Genomic DNA, 23763 nt, shown 5'->3' with positions numbered 1-23763 from the left:
CTTATCCTATTGCATCTTTCATCCAAAGTTCTCAAAGCATTATGTCTCACATAACCCTTGTGATGTAGGACACAGATAAGTACACCTCTACCCAGATATAACACTGTCCTCGGGAGCCAAAAAATCTTACCACGTTATAGGTGAAACTGCGTTATATCGAACTTCCTTTGATCCACCGGAGTGTGCAGCCCCACCCTGCCCCGGAGCACTGCTTTACCGCGTTATATCCGAATTCGTGTTATATCGAGGTAGAGGTGTATTATATCCAATTTACAGAAGAAAAAGACACAGAAACGTGAGGTGACTTAGCAAAGTCACACAGCAGGTTGGTGACAGAACCAGGAATAGAATCCAGGAGTTCTGATCCCAGCCCCCTAGCTCTAACTGCTAGGCTATGACTACCAGCAAAATGAATCAAAACATCCACATTTCCCATATGAATATTGAACAGAAAAAGGCAGTAACTTACACTGTTGACAAAGCCAATAAGTTGGACTATTTTCTCCGTTACAACATCCTTATCTGAACCCATATAGTCATACTGAAAAATAACACAACTTTTTAGATTACAACAACACATCTCTGCTGTGCAATGTCTCTTTGAACATAACATTTCCCTTGGGAACTGATGCAGTGTCCAAACGAGTTATTTCTATTTGTGCCATTTCCAAATTGTGGTACCTGCCTTAATTTCAGGGAGATTAGAGAGGTTATTAAAATAAAAAACTCAATAATAATAATCAGGGATTTCAACTATCCCCATATTGACTGGGTACATATCACCTCAGAAAGGGATGCTGAGATAAAGTTTCTTGATGCCTTAAATGACTGCTTCTTGGAGCAGCTGGTCCAGAAACCCACAAAAGGAGAGGCAATTCTTGATTTAGTCCTAAATGGAGCACAGGATCAGGTCCAAAAGGTGAATATAACGGAACCGCTTGGTAATAGTGACCATAATATAATTACATTTAACATCCCTGTAGTGGGGAAAACTCCGCAGCGGCCCAACACTGTAGCATTTAATTTCAGAAAGGGGAATTACACAAAAATGAGGAGGTTAGTTAAACAGAAATTAAAAGGTTCAGCACCAAAAGTAAAATCCCTGCAAGCCACGTGGAAACTTTTTAAAGACACCATAATAGAGGCTCAATTTAAATGTATACCCCAAATTAAAAAGCATAGTAACAGAACCAAAAAAGAGCCACTGTGGTTAAACAACAAAAGTAAAAGAAGCAGTGAGAGGCAAAAAGGCATCCTTTAAAAAGTGGAAGATAAATCCTAATGAAGAAAATAGAAAAGAGCATAAACTCTGGCAAATGAAATGTAAAAATATAATTAGAAAGACCAAAAAATAATTTGAAGAACAGCTAGCCAAAGACTCCAAAAGTAATAGCAAAAAATTTTTTTAATACATCAGAAGCAGGAAGCCTGCTCAGTAATCAGTGGGGCCACTGGACGATCAAGATGCTAAAGGAGCACTCAAAGACGATAAGGCCATTGCGAAGAAACTAAATGAATTCTTTGCATTGGTCTTCACTGTTGAGGATGTGATGGAGATTCCCAAACCTGAGCCATTCTTTTTGGGTGACAGATCTGAGGAACTGTCCCAAATTGAGGTGTCATTAGAGGAGGTTTTGGAATGAATTGATAATCTTAACAGTAATAAGTCTCCAGGACCTGATGGTGTTCACCCAAGAGTTCTGAAGAAACTCAAATGTGAAATTGTAGGACTACTAACTGTCATGTGTAACCTATCATTTAAAATCAGCTTCTGTACTAAACGACTACAGAATAACTAATGTAACACCAATTTTTTTTAAAAGGGCTCCAGAGGTGACCCTGGCAACTATAGGCCAGTAAGCCTCACTTCAGTACCGGGCAAATTGGTTGAAACTATCGTAAAGAACAAAATTGTCAGACACATAGATTAGCATAATTTGTTGGAAAATAGTCAACATGGTTTTTGTAAAGGGAAATCTTGCCTCGCCAATCTACTAGAATTCTTTGAGGGGGTCAACAAGCATGCGGACAAAGGAGATCCAGTGGATATAGTGTATTGAGATTTTCAGAAAGCCTTCATCAAAGGCTCTTAAGCAAAATAAGTAGTCATGGGATAAGAGGCAAGGTTCTCTCATGGATTGGTAACTGGTTAAAAGATAGGAAAAAAGGGTAGGAATAAATGGTCAGTTTTCAGAATGGAGAGAGGTTAAATAGTGGTGTTCTCCAGGGGTCTGTACTGGGACCAGTACTATTTAACATATTCATAAATGATCTGGAAAAAGGGGTAAACAGTGAGATGGCAAAATTTGCAGAGGATACAAAACTACTCAAGATAGTTAAGCCCCAGGCAGACTGCGAAGAGCTACAAAAGGATCTCACAAAACTGGGTGACTGGGCAACAAAATGGCAGATGACATTTAATGTTGATAAATGCAAAGTAATGCACATTGGAAAACATAATCCTAACTATATGTATACAATGATGGGGTCAAAATTAGCTGTTACCACTCAAGAAAGAGATCTTGGAGTCATTGTGGATAGTTGTCTGAAATTATCCACTCAATGTGCAGCAGCAGTCAAAAAAGCGAACAGAATGTTGGGAATCATCAAGAAAGGGATAGATAATAAGACAGAAAATATCATATTGCCTCTATATAAATCCATGGTACGCCCACACCTTGAATACTGCATGCAGATGTGTTCACCCGATCTCAAAAAAGATACATTGGAATTGGAAAAGGTTCAGAAAAGGGCAACAAAAATTATTAGAGGTATAGAACGGCTTTTGTATGAGGAGAGATTAATAAAACTGGGACTTTTCAGCTTGGAAAAGAGGCGACTAAGGGGGGGATATGATAGAGGTCTATAGAATCATGAGCAGTATAGAGAAAGTAAATAAAGAAGTGTTATTTACTCCTTCTCATAATACAAGAACAAGGGGCCACCAAATGAAATTAATAGGTAGCAGGTTTAAAACAAACACAAAAGTATTTTTTCACGCAACGCACTGTCAACCTCTGGAACTCCTTGCCAGAGGGTGTTTTGAAGGCCAATACTGTAATGGTGTTCAAAAGGGAGCTAGATAGATTCATGGAAGATAGGGCCATCAATGGCTATTAGCCAGGATGGGCAGAAATGGCATCCTTAGCCTCTGTTTGCCAGAAGCTGGGATTGGGTGACAGGGCATGGATCATTTGATGATAACCTGTCTGTTCATTCCCTTTGGGGCACCTGCCATTGGCCACTGTCAGAGGACAGGATACTGGCCTTGATGGACCTTTGGTCTGACCCAGTATGGCCATTCTTATGTAAAACATTCTCACCCACTTCTCAGAGAAACTTTATCTGTTTTTCTTCATGTCATCTCCTCCCATCTCCTCCTAGATCATTTGTTAGAATGAACAAATCAGCCAACATAAGAACATGAGAATGGCCATAATGTGTCAGACCAATGATCCAGCTAGCCCAATATCCTGTATTTCAGAAGTGGCCAGTGCCAGATGCTTCAGGGGGAACGAACAGAACAGGGCAATTTATTGAGTGATCCATCCCCTGTCATCCAGTCCCAGCTTCTGGCAATCAGAGGTTTATGGACATCCAGAGCATGGGGTTGTGTCACTGACCATCTGGGCTAATTGATGGACCTATCCTCCAGGAACTTACCTAATTCTTTTTTAACCAAGTTATACTTTTGGCCTTCACAACATCCCTTCACAATGAGTTCCACAGATTGACTGTGCATTGTGTGAAGTACTTCCTTATGTTTGTTTTAAATAGACTGCCTAATAATTTCATTGGGTGACCCTGCGTTCTTGTGTTATGTAAGGAGTAAATAACACTTCTTTATTCACTTTCTCCAAATCATTCATGATTTTATAGATCTCTATTATATCTCCCCTCAGTTGTCTCTTTTTCAAGCTGAAGAGTTCTGGTCTTTTTAATCTCTCGCATATGGAAGCTGTTCCATACCCCTAATCATTTTTGTTGCCCTTCTCTGTACTTTTTCCAATTCTAATATCTTTCTTGAGACAGAGTGAGCAAAACTGCACACAGTATTCCAGGTGTGGGCATACCATGGATTTATATAGTGGTGTTAGGATATTTTCTGTCTTATTGTCCCTTTTCTAATGGTTCCTAACATTCTGTTAGCTTTTTTGACTGCTGCTGCACATTGAGCAGACATTATCAGAAAACTATCCACAAGGACTCCAAGTTCTCTTTCTTGACTGGTAACAGCTAATTTAGATGCCATCATATTGTATGTGTAGTTGGGATTATGTTTTCCAATGTGCATTCCTTTGTATTTATCAACACTGAATTTCTTCTGCCATTTTGTTGCCCACCCTTCCAGTTTTGTGAGATCTATTTGTAACTCTTCACAGTCAGCTTTCGATTTAACTATCTTGAGTAATTTAATATAGTCTGCAAACTTTGCCACCTCACTATTTACCCCTTTTTCCAGATCATTTATAAATATGCTGAACAGCACTGTTCCCAGCACAGATCCTTGGGGGAGCGTGCTACTTACTTCTCTCCACTGTGAAAACTGACCATTTATTGTTACCTATGTTTTCTATCTTTTAACCAGTTAACTGATCCATGAGAGGACCCTCTTATCCCATGACTACCTATTTTGCTTAAGAGCCTTTGGTGAGAGACCTTGTCAAAGGCTTTCTGAAAGTTCAAGTACACTATAATGACTGGATCACCCATGTCCACATGCTTTTTGACTCCCTCAAAGAATTCTAATAGATTGATGAGGCATGATTTTCCTCTACAAAAGCAGTGTTGACTCTTCCCCAACATATTGTGTTCATCTATGTGTCTGATAATTCTGTTCTTAACCATAGTTTCAGCCAGTTTACCTCATACTGAAGTTAGGCAATTACAGGCCAGTAAGCCTATCTGTGAATCATCTGGTACAGAAGCAGATTTAAACAATAGGTTACATACCACATTTAGTAGTTCTGAAATTTCATATATGAGTTCCTTCAGAACTCTTGGGTGAATACCATCTGGCCCTGGCGACTTATTACTGTTTCATTTATCAATTTGTTCCCAAATGTCCTCTATTTATCCCCTAAAAGGAATGGCTCAGATGTGGGAATCTCTCTCACATCCTCTGCAGTGAAGACAGATGTAAAGAATCCATTTAGCTTCTCTGCAACTGCCTTGTCTTCCTTGAGTGCTCCTTTAGCACCTCAATCATCCAGTGGCTGATTATTGAGCAGGCTTCCTGCTTCTGATGTACACTTGAAAAAAAATGCTGTTACTTTTTGTGTCTTTTGCTAGTTGCTCTTCAAATTCTTTTTTGGCCTGCCGAATTATATTTTTACACTTGACTTGCCAGAGTTTATGTTCTTTTCTAAAGATGTCTTTTTGTCTGTAACTGCCTGTCTTTGTGGATTGACTGAGCCCAGCTCCCCTGGACTACAGCAGGTGAGCCCAATCCAGCTAGTTAAAGAGGGCTGGGCTACACCTCGGCCTATAAAGGGCTGCTATGCTAATAGGCACCTGGAAGGAGGAAGGACTGAAACAGGCTGAGCCCTGGGGAGAAAAAGCCACACTGGAGTGGGAGGGGTCAGGGCTCAGAGAACCAGCCATGCAGCTGCTGCTCCCAAGAGGAGCAGAGCTGACTGAGGCTGGGAGGCTATCAGGAGCTGGGGTGCCAGAGACCCCTTGGAAGGGTGGCCCAGAAACCTGGGGCCAAAGATAGAGTTAAGACTATTTTCTGTTTGCTTAATAACCTCTGTTTAAAGAAATAAATCTCCTTGAAAAGACTGGGTATGGCAGCACATGCTTTAGAGGTGGGGAGAAGCAATGGCCCTGGTGACCTGGCATCTCTAACTCTGGTGTTTAGCCATGGTGGCATTTTTTGCTTCTCTTACAGATTTTTTTTTATTTGGGGTATACACAGAGTTTGAGCCTCTGTTATGGTGTTTCATCCTCATAGGGAGGAAAATACCAAAGAACCCCACCACAGTAGTATTTAACTTCTAAAAGGGGAACTACCCAATAGTTTTCTCTAAAGCATGGAGGATGCCATTAAATGTTTGTTGCTGGGGCTAAAAGTACTGTGGCATTGTGGTGGGGCAGATGACATACACACCGGGCCACAAGCCAAGCAAGTGTTAAGGAACCGCTGTGGTCACAATCAGCCCCAACCTGTTGCACCTGTGAGGCTCGTCAGGCCTGGAGACAAGCCCTTGAAAGAGAGGAACTCCATGCAGTTGCAGTGGCACTCAGAAGCAAGCAGGCCCTGGCTCTGGCACCCAGACTGGAGGCCCTGTGTCACTAACTGACCCATAGTTTGTGAATGCTGCCTGCCTAAGCCCGCTGAGAAAGGAGATAGGTTGGGCTGATTTTCTTTGTTGAAATTCCCCTGAGGATTAAGCCCTGACCTGTGTTCCCTCTAAGCTGCACAGTTGGACAGCTGCCCAGGAGTGATTCAAGTGCCGTGCACTTGATTAGCAGAGCCGTGCACATCCAGCAGCATGTGTTTAGGTGCCCCTCTCCCCCGTTGCTTTGCATCCACATTGCTTCTGCAGCTGCTCCCGTGACCCTCCTGCTGGCTGTACAGAGTGGCGGGGAGGAGAGGGTGTTGATGTCACCGTGTCCCCTCCTCCTGACCCTCATCTCCACAAAGCAGGGAAGAGGAGACAGGGCTCAGGACTCGAGCAGGAGAGAGTTGCTGTGGTCGGAGGTCTGAACTAGATTTCAGGGTGAGTGAGTGAGTGGGCCTTAAAGGGACAGCGCAGGATCTCTAAGACTTCCCGAGCAGCCAGCTCACACGATTTTTGTCTCTGTCTCTCTCCTGCCCATGTACCCCACCTCCGCAGCATTTTTGACTGGTCTATGCATTTCATAATTTTTATTTCTCTCTTACACTTAAATTTAGTTCTTTGAGGGGTGAGTTCTAAAATGCCTAAACTGTCCTGGCTGGAGTAATTATCCCTGTGGTAACTTTTAAAAAATATATATTATATCTAGGTTTTTTGTTGATGCACCTTGGTGCACATAACAAAATTTATTCCACACATGGATGGAAAAACTTAGAGGAAACATTGGCCCCGACCTTTATTTGCACTGAGGACCGGGAACTGAAACTGCTTGAAAGACTGCTTCCCTCTCACTTGCACAAGGAAGTGGGGCAGGTAAATATTTTCCTTTGTTAGGATTGTTTTATATTCCCTGAAAGGGGACGGACTCACTAAAGGCACAGCCAGAAGGCTGTACTCAGACCCCAGAACCAGACCACAGGGCTGGGGCTGCCCAGAGAACAATATAGCAGTTAAGTGAGGTGTCTGCTCTCTCTGCAAGGGGGCAACCTTGGGACATTAACCTTGGACAGTCATATATATGGGTCAGTTTTTGAATCTGCCATAGGATTAATCAAAATGGTTAAGACATCAGGGAGAAGCCACATCTACATTTTGTAAAGTGTGCATGCTCCTACTATATGCGGTAGAGACAGAGAGGAAGTTTCTAGAGCTGGAATCAGCTTTTGCAATAAAAATTAAGACAATACTATAGGAAAATATAAATGGTTAATTAGTTTAGACTTACCAGAGCCTTGTCCAAAATCACATGCATTTCCAAATATCTGGAGTATCTGACGAAATTCTGTTTTGCCTTAAGGAAAAAAGTATGTTAAGGAATTACTTCTACATTATACCTCTTGTGCTCATTACTAGCAGTGTAAATGAGACACAGAGAGCAGAAGTCACAAAACAAGAATAGTGAATGCCCAAGCTTAATTAGTGCAATTCAGAAACAATTAAATCAATCTGTGGAAATAGCCCTGGACTTCTTAGAAGTCACAAATTAAGGAATGTATACGATTCTAAAATCATCAACAGAGTTGGACTTCACTTAGTTACTAGAATTTTTAAAAAGGAGAATAGTAATGGGAAAAATTAAATGAATAAGTGATCTCACAGCTGAGAATCCCTTTGATAATGACATTCACTCTCCACTATTAGCAAAACCTCTGAACCAAAGTTACGGAAACAACATGTACATGAAAATCTGACATTTTGGAGCCAAATTTGTTCAGTCAAAGATTACTTGAACTGGTCTCCCCTGCCCAAAGGAAAAATTATGTGAGGTCAAGACCTTAAACACTAAACTTCTGTGCGGAATCCACACATGCCATCTAGTCTAGATCCACAACTCTCTCTCTGGTGGGATAGTTAGGTGTCCTGCCATGCACACTGCACTGTCAAGTCACTGGCACCAGAACCATTTAATTTCTCACCTTAGTTCTCAATTTGACCTAGTAATTTGGATCAGCACATAAAAAGTGTGAAGAGACAAAGCTATGTTGTTCTCTGAGGGCATGGCTGAAAACACTTCTCCTAACCAGTCATGTAGGGGCATTAATGTTGAGAAGTGAAAGTGGTAGGTAGAGATCCAAAAATATCAAAGGAGACTGTCTACATATGTACGTGTACTTAGACTCGCTATTTAAATCTAGAACTACCAATTTTCAGGTGCTGAATGTTAGAATGAGGATCCAGGGAGCTATGTCAGGTGCTGAATGTTAGAGTGAGGATCCAGGGAGGATATTTAGGAGACTAATCCTCAGCCCAATATGTGAGGCCTCAGCTGTGCTGTCTCACCTGTTGTTATCGGGCTTGTGTGCAGAAAGCCCTCCTCATCAAGATGGGAATATCCCCTTTAGTAATATTACATCTATGAGCAAGGTGGTGACATAAGACATCATGATCTCTCAAACCAGTTCAGGGTACTGGATCACATTCCCACAAGCATCCAAGAATCATTGCTTCCCAGCTACATTCTTTCCTAATTAAGTAATGGCTTCTACTTGTCATGTAGCAGCCCCATGCTTCAATCCACGGTCCAGGAAGATAATGTGTGTTATCACAATACCCAACCAAAAGAGGTAAAATATTGTTCTTACCACAACTAAGTTGTCCAGTGTCTGAGTATCAGACATACTGAATAAACCAAAATGACCACAGTGTAGTGGCTCTGCCCTGTCTTTCAGACAAAACACAAACAGATAAATTCTGCCCTCAGTAACATCCACGCAACCCCACAAACTTTATTGAGGATATAAAAGTGTAACTGAGAAAAGAATTTGGGTAAAAATACTTAGTGTAGTAATTTTAAAGTAGATCAGATACTAACATATTAAACATTTTCTCAGCAAAGCAAACCAACCAGCACCTACTTTTATTCCTGTATCCAGCTTTCGTGTCATCCCTTCACTCCATATAACAGAATCGTTTTCTACAAAAAGCAGACTCTCTATGTTTTCATTCCATATTTGATAAACTAGATGCTGAAATCCAGGTGTAGAGTCCAAAGGTTCAATTCCATAGCTGACATTCTTTAACTGCAGTATCCCTCTGAAAAAGCCAAAATTATGTGAAGCTATAAAAGTTTGAATGAAACTACAGTCAGTCTGAAAGGCAACAGATACTGTAAATGCAAAAAAACCTTCTGCAATTATTTAATTTCTGTATTTAAATAAAAATGATGTCATTACCTAAGTCCAGAACAGGTGCTGAGTGTCACAACTGAATTTGGAAAACCTGCAATATATCCTTTGTAGAAACAATCACGCTAGAAAAAATAATTCAAGAAAAATTAATGGCTTACTTATCAGTAAGGGGAGTTCACCATCCAAGAGCTGGAAATCATTTTAGTATTGAAATGCTGAGGCAGTGCACATCCGTAATTATTTAGGTTATGTTGTCACTCTAAAGGATATGCTCCCAATGAAAAGATTCAGAGTATATGGGGACAAGGGGACCACAGTCTGTAAACATGAGTAGATGTGAGTGAACTGGAAAACTCGAAATGATCTTTTCTGTCTTTGTACCCCTCTCAGGGCCAAATTAAACTGTTGTGGACCCCACCCTGCACTTAGCCCATCCTCTGCTCCAAGGCCCCAGCCCTGCTCTGCATCCTCCCTCAAGGCCCCGCCCACCACTCACACACAGAGGGGAGGGAGCAGAAAAGAGGGGGGGCAGAGAAGCAAGCAGTGGGTAGGGGAGGGGTGGAGAAGAACAAGCAGTCGGAGGGGTCTAGGGGGAAGAGGCTGAGTGGGAGCGGAGCCACTGTAAATCCAGTACTGTTCCCTCTACTGAACTGCACTCTTCGGGGACTATATCTATTTATCTTAGGTACTTGTATGGCCTCCATCACCACAGTATCTGAGCACCTCAATATATTTATCTTCATGGCACTCATGTAGGGTGATCAGATGTCCCGATTTTATAGGGACAGTCCCGATATTTGGGGCTTTGTCTTATATAGGTGCCTATTATCCCCCACCCGCATCCCGATTTTTCGCACTTGCTGTCTGGTCACCTTACGCTCGTGAGGTAAGGAAGTTCTATTATCCTCATTTTACAGATGGAGAATTGAGGTGCAGAGAGACCAAGTAACCTGCCCAAAGCCACACATGAAGCCTGTGCTGAGGAGAGACTAGAAACCGGGTCTGTCAAGTCCTAGACTAGCACCCTAATCATTGGATCATCCTTCCTCTCCAATATTCCAGTACTATGAGCAAGTACTCTGAGAAGGAACTGTAAGCCTGTCGATAATATTAAAGAGAAAAGCTTAGAGTGCATTGCTCTTCTGAAACTAGCATATGCCATTGCCATTAACTGCAGATTAAATCCTACTTTGGGGATCTGGGGAGAACAGTTTATGGATAATAAGCTAATATTATCTATAGTGAAATGCTCAGGATTGTAAGAAACCCATATTTCTTTTACATCTATGTTTTTCTTTTGATTTTACATATAATTGAGATCTTCACAATTAGGCTATTGATTTTATGAGTTTCAAAAATGTTCAGCATTGGCACTCCACTCCACTCCAACTAACTTTAATGGGAACAAAGTTAGGTCAACACTAAGCGAAAATTAGAGTTAGAAAATCCCACTCTAAAACTCTGTTGTAGTGCCTTTGCCACAGATGCTTTCTTGATAAGGCTGTTAATTTAATACAGGTTCTAAATTTGAAAATAATAATTTTTACTCTTAGTAATTCTAATGGATATTTGAACCTTTCATTGAAGAAGCTCATAACAGGATTAGCAATAAATAAGAAAAGTCTAAGGTACTTTCCAAAGGAGAGTCATTTTAATACTTTAAAATATAAGTAAAATCCCCAGAGAGTATTTCTAACAGCGAGTCTATTTTCAAAAAGCTAAACCTGCAAGATACAGAAAATAAATCTTACCTTAATATGTGGGAAATTAGAATGAACAGACCCCTCTTGGCTGTAAGTATACACCCTGAAATTATTGGGTAAAAAAACTCTATTTAAAAAAAAGAAAAAAAAAAGTTTGAATTCCAAAATAAGTATTATACATTCCTGAAAAATTAAAGAGCACTCACACTTATTGCAGCATGTTGCAATGATTTTTTTCCACCCGTTAGTTCAGTTTCTTGAGTCACAATTTAATGTTTTATGTTTTCTTTCCGATTGGAAAATTGTTGAGTTAGATGGGGTGACAGTAATGATCAGCTTTCAAGATACACAGCTACAAACCCTTCTGAGGATTCCAAATTTGTTTGCTGTTTGCCAGTCAGCTTCTCAATCTTCTCCTTAAGTCTTGAAACTCGAGGATCTGTAAGGGTATTTCCTACTCACCAATTGTCAGTGCATAATAATAAGAATAACAGGCTAAAGCAACAAGATGGAGAAGTATAAGTTTGGACTCTTACAGACAAAAAATAATAACCAAAGACTGGAAAACAAAGGGAAGTTAAAAACAAGTCATCCAATAGCTGACAGGATTTATTAGAAACATTTATAACAACAGATCACACAGTACCCAGCCAAAGGGTGAGGAAGAAAGTCAGTCACTTACTGTTGCTTCAGGAGAAGGGTATATGACTTCTCTTCTATTGTAATAACATAGGACACCTGATTCTAATGCATCCAGAATGACAGAGGAAAAAAAAGAGATTTACTAACACAGTATTTTAAATAGCTCAATAATTCTGCATCTACTAAACATGAGCATACATTTAAAGTGCTCAATGAAGAAGTACACTGCAAGTGTTTCTCAAGAGAAATGGACAAATTGAGATTAAAATACACCAGACCAGGGTTGGCCCCTCTTGACATCTACCAAAACATATTGTGTTGTGCCCTTCCAAAGCTCTGTGCTGTGCAGAGTGACTCAATCTTTGCTTTCTTAAACTGAATCATATGTTCCTTTTAAAAGCTCCTTGTCTATAAGCAACCACAGCTAAGGAGGAGAAAATGTTAAAAGGAAAACCAACATAATTCAAAATACGTAGTTACAATTAATAAACTACGTGAAATCCGCTCCAATTACCACAGGGGACAAAATCACATATTAGTGTACACTATATAATTTACAAGAATATTTTATGTGGCAATAAAATTTCTATACAAAGTGATACAGTATAGGAAGTTATTTTCATGGGAGCCAAATAATTATACTGATAGTGCAAGTAAGCAAAAACCCAGCAGGGTTCATAATATCATGATGTACAGCTATCATAAAAGTGACTGTAAAACCATTTAAAAATAATTAAATACAATCATCAATAAAAATTATTAGACTTTAAAAGACAAGTAACATTATGTGCAAATTATTTACATAAGAATTGCCATAATGGTTCAGACCAGTAGTAGTCTAGTCTATTATCCTATCTCCAGCAATAGCTTGTACTAGATATATCAAAGCCAGGTACAAGAAGTATAGTGGACCATTATGGAATAACCTGCTCATAAATTAAATTTATTCCTAATCCCCTTTCATTAGTGTTTGCATTATAACCTGAATAAGGAAGGTTTATATCCCTTATAAAAATTGTTATCCAATAAAACTTTTATTTCCTTTCAGCAATCACACATATGTTGCCTTTCATTTCCATTGAATATTTCATTGTGCTTGCTCTTATTTTATACATATCATCATCATCATGTCCCCTCTTGTTCCTCTTCCTTCTCAGCTGAATTCTCCTAATCTCTCCTCATACAGAAATTTTCCCATGTGTCAAACTGTTTTGTTGCCCAACTCGAGACCTCTTCTATTTCTGTAACACTTTTCAGAGACAAGGTGTCTAGAACTGAATGCAATATTCCATGGGAGAGTGTGGTATCAATCTGTGTAATTGGATAATATTTTCAAGTATTATTTCTATCCCATTATTTATATACACTTTATTTGTTTTTTTGACCGGAGCTGAATTCTGAGCAAATGATTTCAATGAGGTATTCACAATGAACCATGGGGATCTTTCTCCTGAGAAATTACATTAATTTAAAACACTGCAATACATGCAAATAATTTAAATCATTCTTTCATTGAGCATTTACTTTGCATTTGACAAGACTAAGACTGCCAGTAAATTTTAAACCAATACCTGTAAGATTTTGGAAGCTGAAACTTTTTTTAAAATGTTGTACAAGACATTTGCAGCTCCCCTTTAAATCTAAAAGTTTAAACGCTTGAGCACTTTGCCATATCTAGGTCAGTATATCAAGAGGGTTGACTGTACAATATTTAATGATGGTACACAGAAATTATAAAATCCACAAGAATTTGTGCAAAGAAGGATTTCTAGTTGTACCTTCAGCTAAGCAAAATTATTATATTCGAGTCCATAATTTTTTAATAATTAAATTTCTTAATTATAAGCACTAGTACCTGATTTCCATTTTGATATGATGGCATTGACCATGGAACCATGATTTGCAGAAATGTTTGTTGAGAACCTAGAGAAGAAAAAATCTTCACTAACTATATTTATGAATATTCTCCCTGTCATACATCACCCTTCACTATCTGCCTAAACTGTTCCTTCCTATCCATCCTCCCCTCTCAATCACCAACCATGGTTTATTCCCCATATAAACACACACTACTCCCCTAATCTTGACTTCCTCTCTTTCCGCTTCATTCACCAAACTGGGGGAAGGTTTTACGCTCTTTTGTTTTTGCTGCCCGTTTACCTGGCACTTTCTCCCTCTGAGCCAACCCAATCAACTTTCTCCTTCAAATGTAAGCTTAAAACTTTTCCCTTCACCTAGCTAAATGCCTTGCTCCCCTTCCTTGAATTTGTGTCAAATGTGAAATTGCTTTATCAATGCCCTGATTTCTAGCTCCCCCCTTTTCTGCAGGCCCTTGGTCCATCATGCCCTGCCTCGCTGTTCCCAGTTTTACAGTGTCACCTCCATTAAGGCCTGTCGCGCTACACTGCTTGGAGATATGCAACATGAAAGATCTTTCCTGGAACACATAATGATGAACACTGGGTGAGAGAACAAAATCTGCCAGGGCCTGGGACTCACAGGATTCAACTCCCTGATTAATTTACCTTAGAGGCCTGGCTCTCCACCAAGCCTCTCCCTTCTTCTCTCACCTGGAGGGTCAGGGATAGGGGAGCTGTAGGAGGGACAGCAGAAGGCTTCTCAGTGCTGAGGGTGGCTCTTGAGGGAGCAGTGACATGGGAACAGAGCTGATGTCTCTGGGGGTGAAGTGGCATGGAGATGTCTGTCTCCAGGGAGCCAGTGACATCAGGAGAGCTCTCGCAGCACCCACCCATACAGAATGACATGGGGAGGGGGTCTATCCCTGAAGTGGGGGCAGTTGCCAGAAGACCATGCAATGAAATGAGGATCTCTCTCCCTGAAAGGAGGGGGGCAGTGATATAGGGTAGGTCTCTTTTCCCTGGAATGGGGGAGAATTGGCATGGGGGACTCTCTCTCCTCGGGGGCAAGAGTGACATAGGGGACAGTGAGGAGGTCTCTCCCAGGGGTCAGTGATGGGGTGCCTCCATGGGGGGGGCAGTAACATGGGGGTCTCTCCCGGGGGGTCAGTGATGGGAGCAGCGACATGGGGAGTCTCTCCTGGGGGGATGTGATGGAGGGTCTCTCCCAGGGGAGCAGTGACATGAGCCATGTTTTCCAGAGGGGTGAGGGGCCGTGACAAGGGGGCCTCTCCTGTCAGGGGCAGTAACATGAGGGGTGTCTCCTGGCCGGGGAGGGCAGTGACATGGGAGTCTCTCCTTGAGGAGGGAGGGCAGTGACATGGGAGTCGTTCCTCGGGGAGAAGAGTGACATGGGGATGGTGAGGAGGTCTCTCCCAGGGGATCAGTGATGGGGACAGTGACATTAGGGGGCCTCTCCCAGGGGGGCAATGACATGAGGGTCTCTCCTGGGGGCAGTGACAAGGGGGGGTCTCTCCGAGGGGGGCAGTGACATGAGGGTCTCTCCTGGAGGATGTGACAAGGGGGGGGGGGTCTCTCCCGGGGGGGAAGAGTGACATGGGGGACAGTGAGGGGGGTCTCTCCCAGGGGGGTCAGTGATGGGGACAGTGACATTGGGGTCTCTCCCGGGGGTATGTGACAAGGGGGGTCTCTCCCAGCGGGGTCAGTGATGGGGACAGTGACATTGGGGTCTCTCCCGGGGGTATGTGACAAGGGGGGTCTCTCCCAGGGGGGTCAGTGACATGACCCGTCTCCCCCTCGGGGGCAGTGACATTGGGGGTCTCTCCTGGGGATGTGATCAGGGGGATCTCTTCCAGGGGGGCAGCTAGTGACATGACCCATCTCCCCCCGAGGGGCAGTGACAAGGGGGGTCTCTCCCGGGGAGCAGTGACATGACCCGTCTCCCCCCCGGGGGGCCGTGACATCGGGGGCCCTCCCGGGGGGGCGGGGGGCAGTGGTGGGGGTCTCACCCAGCGCGGGGAGGAGCTGGGCCAGGAGCAGCGCCAGGACGGGTCCCATGGTGCAGGGTAGGCGGTGCCGGTTGGAGCCGGGAACGGTCGGGCGGTGAAACGGCTTCCGCGGGCCTCGAGCCGGCTGGCAGCGCGTGACCGTGACCGAGACCGAGACCGAGGCCTCCCCCCTCCCCCCATGGGCCGGCCCCGCCCCGCCCCCTCCCTCCCACACAGGTGGGGCAGTGTGGGGAGTGGGGGGGTGTTGGGAGTGGGGGCAGTGTGGAGGTGGGGACTGTGAGGGGTTGGGTGCAGCGTCGGGGGTGTCTGTGTTGGGATGCCAAGCACTAACACATGCATCTCTCGCATTATGTTGGCAAATCTATCACACATCCATCCTCTGTGCAGTGCATGTGGGGAGGAGAACTCACCTGGAGCTACCTGAAGGCACTAACTACACTGCACTTTATGGACAAACTATATTTTATTCATCAAAAGCAAAACAGCTTATAAAATACATCATTGCAACTATAATCTAATCTCATTTTTTTCTTCCCAAGAACCAGGATCTCAGCCTTCTCTTCCTAGCTTGGGTTTATGCCTGGTCGATTTTAGTCTTCAGGTCTCAGCTATTACCTATATACTGTGGCAGAAAAGCAGGGGAGGGAACAGATGTATCATTGTATATAGCAACAACAAATAAATAGAACAACCAGGTCTTCAAAAGGGGATTTATGTTCGTTTGTTATGCTTATGCATTTCCTTAATGTGTATAGTTCAGCATTAGGAGCACAAATAGCTTTAACAAAATGCACTTGATCTAATACACTGCATGCCACTGATTATTTGTAAAAATATGCAAATACAACATAACATTATGAAGTTTATATTTTTCACCAATACAAATATAATTATGGATATTCCAGAACAGACATTTAGAAAAACCTACTGCATAATGAGTAGACAGTATTTTGAAGAATAAACCGGTATATATTGAAACTACACCACTTCTGACCAGCTTTCTCAGAGAATCTGTCTTTTATCCTCTTTCCTGAATTGTGACTAACACAATGGGATCCAACCCTGATTGGGGCCTTGGAGTACTTTTGTAATACAAGTAATAAATAAAATGTAAATGGTAAAGTGTGAGAGAGAGTGTGTGCTGCATATTTGAAACTTACCTTCGATTGTCTGACAGGCTCAAGTCTTCTGATCTAGATTTAGATTTTTAAAAAATGAGAGAGAAGATTATTTAAAACTAATTAAACGCTTCACATAGTCTCGAAACTACAGAGTGTATTCAGTTCTGTCTCTTTAAAATTCCAGCAATTCAGAAGATAATTTCTTGCTATCTAAGGTGAATTCTAGTGATGAATACAGAGTTCCTATAAAATACATTATTTTCCTGCAGGAAAGGAAGACTTTCAAAGTGCAATTTCTGTAAAAAAAAAATACTTCTTATGAAAATGCCATATATTGATTTTGGCCCATGTCCTGCATCAGGTTCCATTAGTGCAAATCCGTGTGCCCATGACTTACATGTAGCCTTGGCAGAATTACATTTTTATTTTTTATAACTCTGATGGATAATATCAATGTTTACTTTTACCTATTTAAATATTCAGAGTTGTGCAATATTATGAGTTTAAAGAATTTTTTTTCAATCTGAATTCATTTACATTTTCACAGTTGTAGAAAGTTATTGGTGAAGGTCAGGCAATAATTATTTAATGACAGTAGACATTGAGATTCAACAAGTTAAAACTTTCTGACCATTAAAACAAATTATCAACATCACATGTCAAAATAGCCAAATTAAATACCTTTAAATCACAGTCTAATAAGTTCTCAATCATTTTCCTTACTTTGCCTATGGGAAAATTTTGATTACCATTGATGGAAATTTTTGTTGCTGTTGTTTGGTGTGTGTTCGGTGAAACTGACATTTACTGACACCAATGAAAATCTAATCCTTCCAAGCCTATTTACATGGCGCTGGAGACAGAGACACGGGCATAAGGGCCCAAGCTAGTAGATTGAGTCACAGTTTGGCTCTATCTTTCTAAAACTAATTTGCAGATCTCTCTTTTTTCATACAATTTAAATGCCCTTAGTTGGTCCCCCACACTGCTCTTCACATTTCCACTTAGACTGGTGGATTTTGGTTGCCTTTCAAGTTTTTTAGTTTTCACTGGCATATGAAGCCACAGTTGTATGTACCTTAAATATTTAATTTTTCCCTTTTCCATTGTGATTTTCCCAAGTATTACTGAATTCAAGCCAATTTTCTTTAACTCCTTTTATACAGCTACAGGCCTGACTTTCTGAAATCGGTTTTTTCTGTTACTGTCCTTTCTACTTCAACAGCGTATTTAGCATAGTATGTCCATTATTGCCTAGCTCCATTTGTGTGTGCTCACGAAATCGTCTCCGAAGTTTAAAAGCATCAGTTCCGAATGCACACCATTGACTATCCATTTAACCATCTCATATTCATATGATCTTGCCCATGAACTCATCACCTCCACCACTGCCTAGAGAGATCCCAGATCTGTAAATGAAGGCTTGGAATTAATTAGGTGAACAAAATTATTTACTCGTCAGCTTGTGAGTCCTCCTCCTTTGAGCAGAATCTACTCAAATCATTCCATTTTACAATCATGATGATAGAACCAACAAGGACAGGCAGAAAGAGACAGAAACTTAGCAGCAGCCAATTCTTCAAAGTGTCTTGGGAAGCTCTTTCTAAGATCATATCTAGAAAGGAAAACACACAACAGATTTCACAAGTCCAAGATGCTCAACTCCCAGCATTCTGTGTCGTTTGTAAGGGGAAAGAGAGAGAATGTTATCTGAGATTATAAAAGCATATAGTCCTTTCTAGAATAAAAAAATTGTTTCCATTTGTTTAAAAATGGAAATTGTGATAACTTTGTGTACAAGTTTACTCATTTCCTGAATCTCATTTATAGCCATGGCTTAATAATAAATGAGGGTTACTTACTGGAATGAAGTTCTCTGAGTATATAGCCTCAACATACACAATCTGTGGCATAAACATTTAGAGCAGTAAAATTATTGGGACCACATACAATCACCCTCAGGACCTAGCATTCAGAACTGAGGTTACTGAAAGTTGACAGACTCACTCGTCCCTTAGTTCCAGTCACCCAGTTGTAAGAGTGATTGAAAACTCCAACAAAGTAGGGTGCATGAGTGTGGATGAGCAGAGGAACTCCAGTAACCTTCCTTTCTTGTTCATGAAATTGCATAGGCACATCCTTGCTCTTGGAAGATTAATATGCAGTTACTACCCAATTAAAAGGATACGGGGAGGATCAACTGACTGGAAATTGTAATACTGCTCTCCCTAAAGGGGCATCTGACATAGTTCCCAATTCAAGAAAGTAGCTCATCTTTCAAAAGGGCTGAAATATGTTTCCCTTGCTTTTTTTTTATCTTAGATATATCAGGAATATAAAATCTTCTGTCCCTCTCCCTTGTTTTTGCTGGAAGGACCTAGAGTAGTGGATTTGGGAGCTCAGGAGGCTGTTGAATAACTAACAAAAGAGCTTTTCTTGTGAATGTTTGTTAGGTGTTTGAAGTAAAGTTTTAAATAGTTTGAATAAAATCACTTCTAATCAGTCAATCATATTTACTAGTTATTTGGTCATCAATAGAGACTTCTAGGAAAAACAAGGCTGGTAAGATCTGAATTTTTGGCATACATTGAAAGGAAAAAATCCAAATCAATCAAAGACCCACCATACACTAACATACAATTCCAGACCTTCTGTATACATCATAAAGCAGAATAAAGGACACAAGCCTTTTTTTTTTAACCTTTGCTGGTCAACTTTATCATTGAGCTTGTGAAATTCTGACTCATCGTTTGAGATTACATGGTTTAGAAAAAATACTGACATAATAATATTGCGGTTTAGGCAGAATTCAATAATCATCTTCGGTAAAAGTTTTAGATTCACAGCAGCACCAATTTCTCCTTCTAGACTGAAAGCTCTCTAGTGTAGAGATTATCTTTATTCATGTACCTTGTACAGGGCTGAGCCCATTAACAATGCTTAACAAAAAAAAAAGAAAAAGAAAGAAAATCTGTAAAATGGGGGATTACTCAGTAAAGCTTGGATATCACAGACCCTCCTCACCAACACTGGAATTTTTTTTACCAGCTTCTGATGCACAAACTCTTTCAGTTTTGGTCGCAAGTTTTAATTCCACAAAATTGTATTCCCTAAAGTATTTACTTTCTTTAGACTTAACAGTTTTGAAATCAAAGTAATGGATTATGTTTTAAAATTAACTTTTCAAAACAAAGTGAATATTTGTATTTTGTAGTTTAAATATTTAGGGATCAATTTTAACAATGAAGAAAGAGAGACACTGATTGTGCTAACTAAAGTGGACAGAGTGCAGGAAGGGACTGTGAACGCTTTTCCATGCAGTCTTATCCTCAAATGACAGATATCTTTCCAGATCTCAAAAACATTTGTAAAATATGGTTGAATTGGAGAAACTAGCAGTGTGTTGAGAGAGAGATGATTCGGAGCTTGATGTATTAGCCCGGTGTGCCATCTATCTGTCAACAGAGGCTGTATATCTGTTTATAAGATAATACAATACTTTAGCATTTTCTTAACACAGACACTATTCTTATTATTTATTTGTATTATGGTAGTACCTATTAATACGTATAGGCCAGACTCTGCTCTCAACTGTGTCTGTGTGAATCAGAAGTAACTGAGACTAGAATCTGATGCTATGTCATTAAGCAAATGAAGTCTAGTAGTATTATTTATGTATTTGTATTTATTAAAAAACTAACAAAACATATCTGGACACTCTGTGAACCTCAAAAATTCAATACGTTAAAAAAAATCCCAGCAACCTCGGTAGTATATAACAATATTTAGTAACCACATAGCACAAAAAAATATACCAAATTCCTCATTTCCTGTATTACAAACATTCTCTTTTTTTTTGCAAAAATATAGAATTTCAGTTTACAGGTTTTCCTCTTAGCTACCCCATCACTGGTGGTGTGATTTTCTGGATATTATGATGGTATGCTTATCTAAGATGCCCATCACCAAAGTATCATATCCCCACTCTTTTTCATTTAGAGAAGAGTCTCTGAATTCAGGTCAGTGAGATGTAGGGCATATGATTTACCAGATTTGCTTGGATTACTAACCAGAGTCCAAAAATCGAAGCCCACTGTCAATACTTCCCCCCACTGGAGAGCCTTTCGTTGCGCAATCTGGAGGATTCCAGCCAGGATTACAATGACAATGTTTCTTATTGTTGCATACCTGAAAACACAGGGAAATATAGCAAAATTACTTATTTAGTGAGTTTTCCTCAGAGATGAGTACTGTTGGGTACCTTCTAAGACAGTGGTTTTCAACCTTTTGTCATTTGTGGACCCCTACAAAATTTCAAATGGAGGTGCAGAGCCCTCTGGAAATCTAAGACATAGTGTGCGGACTCCCAGGGGTCCACGAATCACAGGTTGAAGACTAGTTCTCTGAGATTACACTTTTCTTGTCAACCTCCTTGTTCTAGCTAGACCAAGGACTAATCCTGCTCCCACTGATATCGATATGAATTTTGCATTGACTTTAGTGGGATAGGGTCAGGTCCAAATTTTACTGAACAGTCTGACACTTCAGAATACACCAGACAATGAGCTGAAAATAAGACAGCATCTTACCTCCTCAAAAAGCTGTATAAATATAAAGCATAAACCCCTGTGAGGCAAGTATGCTATACTGTATTGTTCCTTGGACCAGAGAGGTGGACTGACTTGCCTAAGGTCAACACCAAGGTAACGGCAAAACTGAAATTAGAACTCAGGGACTTGCTAGTTTTCCCTCCTGTCCTCAATCCACTACACCAGCATGATTCCTCCCACCGTCTACAGCCATGTTACATTTTTTATAAATCTATACTAATTTGGTCATGTGCAGCTCTCTCCTGTTCAAAGATACAGATCTTGACCCTTATTTGATTTTTTTTCTTTTACTAATCTGCCCAAGCAATTACTCATTTCATAGTTATATTGTGCATAACAATCTCTTTCTCACATTCTAATTTTGTTACTGGTTCTAAGAAAGAAAAATGGTATAAATTATTTTACTCAATTATTCCCATAAATAACTGACAGTGGCATAGTGATTTTGGACCCCAAGTGTAAGCCCAAAAGGGCTTTTACAGCCAATCCGTAGACACTTCAAAATGGGGTTTCATAAAGAAAGAACTTCCTGAACAATATTAATAGAAGCAGTAACACCAAAATAGTAATATTATTGTTACTTACTCCATGATCGTTGCATTTTACTTGTGGATTACAATCATATCCCAGGACTGCATAAAACTGGCATGTGCGGTTTATACAAACCTAAACAACAAATAAACCCATAGCATAAAATTCCAATTCAAATGAGTCCGACAATCTTAGCATTCAGTATACTGGCTGCATGCTCTGAAAAGAAGCCTAGAATGGAAAGGCCATATTATGGCTGTATGGAAATACTCTAATGCTTGCCAAAGGGTAACTGGCAATGCAGAATGAAGACAATTTCATTGTTGCTGCCTGTATTCTATAGGAGTGGCAGATTAAGAAGGGATGCTCAAGAAAAACTGCAATGAAAGAAAAGATACTGTTAATAACCACATCTACAAATAGCATGTGTGTTTATACTTTTAAAAACAATGCAAAAACACTTTGATTTGTCAATACATGTTTTCTTAAGCTGAGTACTACTGTAACTGCTGGTGTTCGTTTCCTCCTCTGGTATAGTTTATATTCCATTGGCTGCTGAGTCCATCGCTAAGGGCCACTTTGTGCCTTGCCCTTAGAGGGGTGCATGAGATGTGGAAGAAAAGCAAGGTGCTTTTTTCATTCTGTTGGGCAGCTCCAGAATGGGCCACACACAACTGCTGCTGCCAGCAATGCCAAGTTGGGGAAGGGAGTCAAAGAATCCAGGGACTGCCTCCTCCTTGCAACCCCGGGGTACAATCCACCCCCAAAAGGGAAAGAGAGCAGAGCCATGGCCTCATACCCCCTCTGCACTGATCTGTGGAGAGAGACTAGTGCACAAGGCAAAGGTGTGGAAGAATATGCTGCACCCTGTAATGGGGTACAGTAGCAGACAGCTCCCATGTGCATTCGGGAGCTTCAGGAATTCTGACTCTGAGCCTCCCCCTGGGTGGCATGCCTTAGCATCACTCTTTGTTCTGGGCTGTGTTCAATTTCTACCTTCTCTAGACCATTCAATATTTTCTACTCTTTTATTATGTCCCCTCTTATTAATTTCCTTTCTAAAGTAAACAATCCTAATCTTTTCAATCTCTCTTCATATGACAGTTTTTCACGCCTCTAATCACTCTCATCACCCTTCTCTGAATTCCCTCTAATTCTGTAATATCCTTTATGAGATAGGGTGACCAATATGTCACACAATATTCTAAATAAAGGTTTATCATCAGTGCATATAATGGCATTATAATATTTTCTATATTATTTTCCATCCCCATATTATGCCTAACTAACATCTTGTTTTTTTTTTTTTTTTTTGACTGCAGCTGCACAGAGGTCAATAATTTATCACATAATGCTCAGGTCCTGCCCTTCCTTTCACAGTTGATGTAGAGTAATGTAGAACACGTTTTATTTCCCCCACCAATATGTTTTATTTTGCATTGGCCAACATTGAACTTTATTTGCCATTGTGTTGCCCACTTACACAGCTTGGTTAAGTCTTTCTGAAGTTCCTCACAGTCTTCTCTGGTCCTGACTACCATAAATCACTTTGTGTCATATGCAAATTTGCTACTTCATTGCTCACCAATATCATTAGTAAATATATTAAACAAAACTGGATCTAATACAGAACTATGAGGCATCCCGCTGTTAATCTTTTGCTATGATTAATACTGCTCTTTGCTTCCTGTCTTTTAGGCCAGGTCTACACTACACATTTTTTTCAACATAACTCTGTTCAGGAGAGTGACAGGGTTTGGTTTGTGACTGACATACCTGCACCATCCTACTGTAGATGCAG

General features: G+C 40.6%; 2 protein-coding genes and 1 long non-coding RNA gene across 14 annotated transcripts in view; 1 reads left to right on the top strand and 2 right to left on the bottom strand.

Moving 5' to 3' along the window:
* Nucleotides 1-15817, bottom strand: part of LOC120399244 (disintegrin and metalloproteinase domain-containing protein 32-like) — a 48637-nt gene extending 32820 nt beyond the window's left edge. For 2 of the 4 annotated variants that reach the window (XM_039527326.1, XM_039527329.1), the window contains exons 1-8: nt 15701-15817; nt 13670-13737; nt 11855-11916; nt 11221-11299; nt 9515-9591; nt 9197-9374; nt 7567-7632; nt 470-541 (exon numbers count right to left, since the gene is read on the bottom strand). In XM_039527326.1, the coding sequence (XP_039383260.1) occupies nt 470-541; nt 7567-7632; nt 9197-9374; nt 9515-9591; nt 11221-11299; nt 11855-11916; nt 13670-13737; nt 15701-15749 (651 nt within the window). In that variant the 5' untranslated portion in view covers nt 15750-15817. Of the gene's footprint in view, nt 1-469; nt 542-7566; nt 7633-9196; nt 9375-9514; nt 9592-11220; nt 11300-11854; nt 11917-13669; nt 13738-14339; nt 14385-15700 lie in introns of all 4 variants that reach the window. The other 2 variants (XM_039527328.1, XM_039527327.1) reach the window with 2 other exon arrangements.
* Nucleotides 5584-10566, top strand: LOC120399245. Its single transcript, XR_005595046.1, has 3 exons — nt 5584-5717; nt 6991-7154; nt 10387-10566. It is a non-coding gene; the product is annotated as an uncharacterized LOC120399245 (long non-coding RNA).
* A 327-nt stretch (nt 15818-16144) lies between the features above and the next one.
* ADAM32 (ADAM metallopeptidase domain 32) overlaps nt 16145-23763 on the bottom strand; it is a 37612-nt gene continuing 29993 nt past the window's right edge. For 7 of the 9 annotated variants that reach the window (XM_039523618.1, XM_039523611.1, XM_039523615.1 and 4 more), the window contains 5 exons: nt 22017-22097; nt 20892-21009; nt 18277-18436; nt 16861-16893; nt 16145-16322 (listed from right to left, as the gene is read on the bottom strand). In XM_039523618.1, coding sequence (XP_039379552.1) covers nt 16316-16322; nt 16861-16893; nt 18277-18436; nt 20892-21009; nt 22017-22097 — 399 coding nt within the window. In that variant the 3' untranslated portion in view covers nt 16145-16315. Of the gene's footprint in view, nt 16323-16860; nt 16894-18276; nt 18437-20891; nt 21010-22016; nt 22340-23763 lie in introns of those variants that run through there. The other 2 variants (XM_039523617.1, XR_005593869.1) reach the window with 2 other exon arrangements.

The sequence above is a fragment of the Mauremys reevesii genome, linkage group 2 (genome assembly GCF_016161935.1).
Source record: "Mauremys reevesii isolate NIE-2019 linkage group 2, ASM1616193v1, whole genome shotgun sequence".
Classification (NCBI taxonomy): Eukaryota; Metazoa; Chordata; order Testudines; family Geoemydidae; genus Mauremys; species Mauremys reevesii.
The sequence above is the reverse complement of the archived record's forward strand: the minus strand, read 5'-3'. Positions and strand labels throughout refer to the sequence as shown.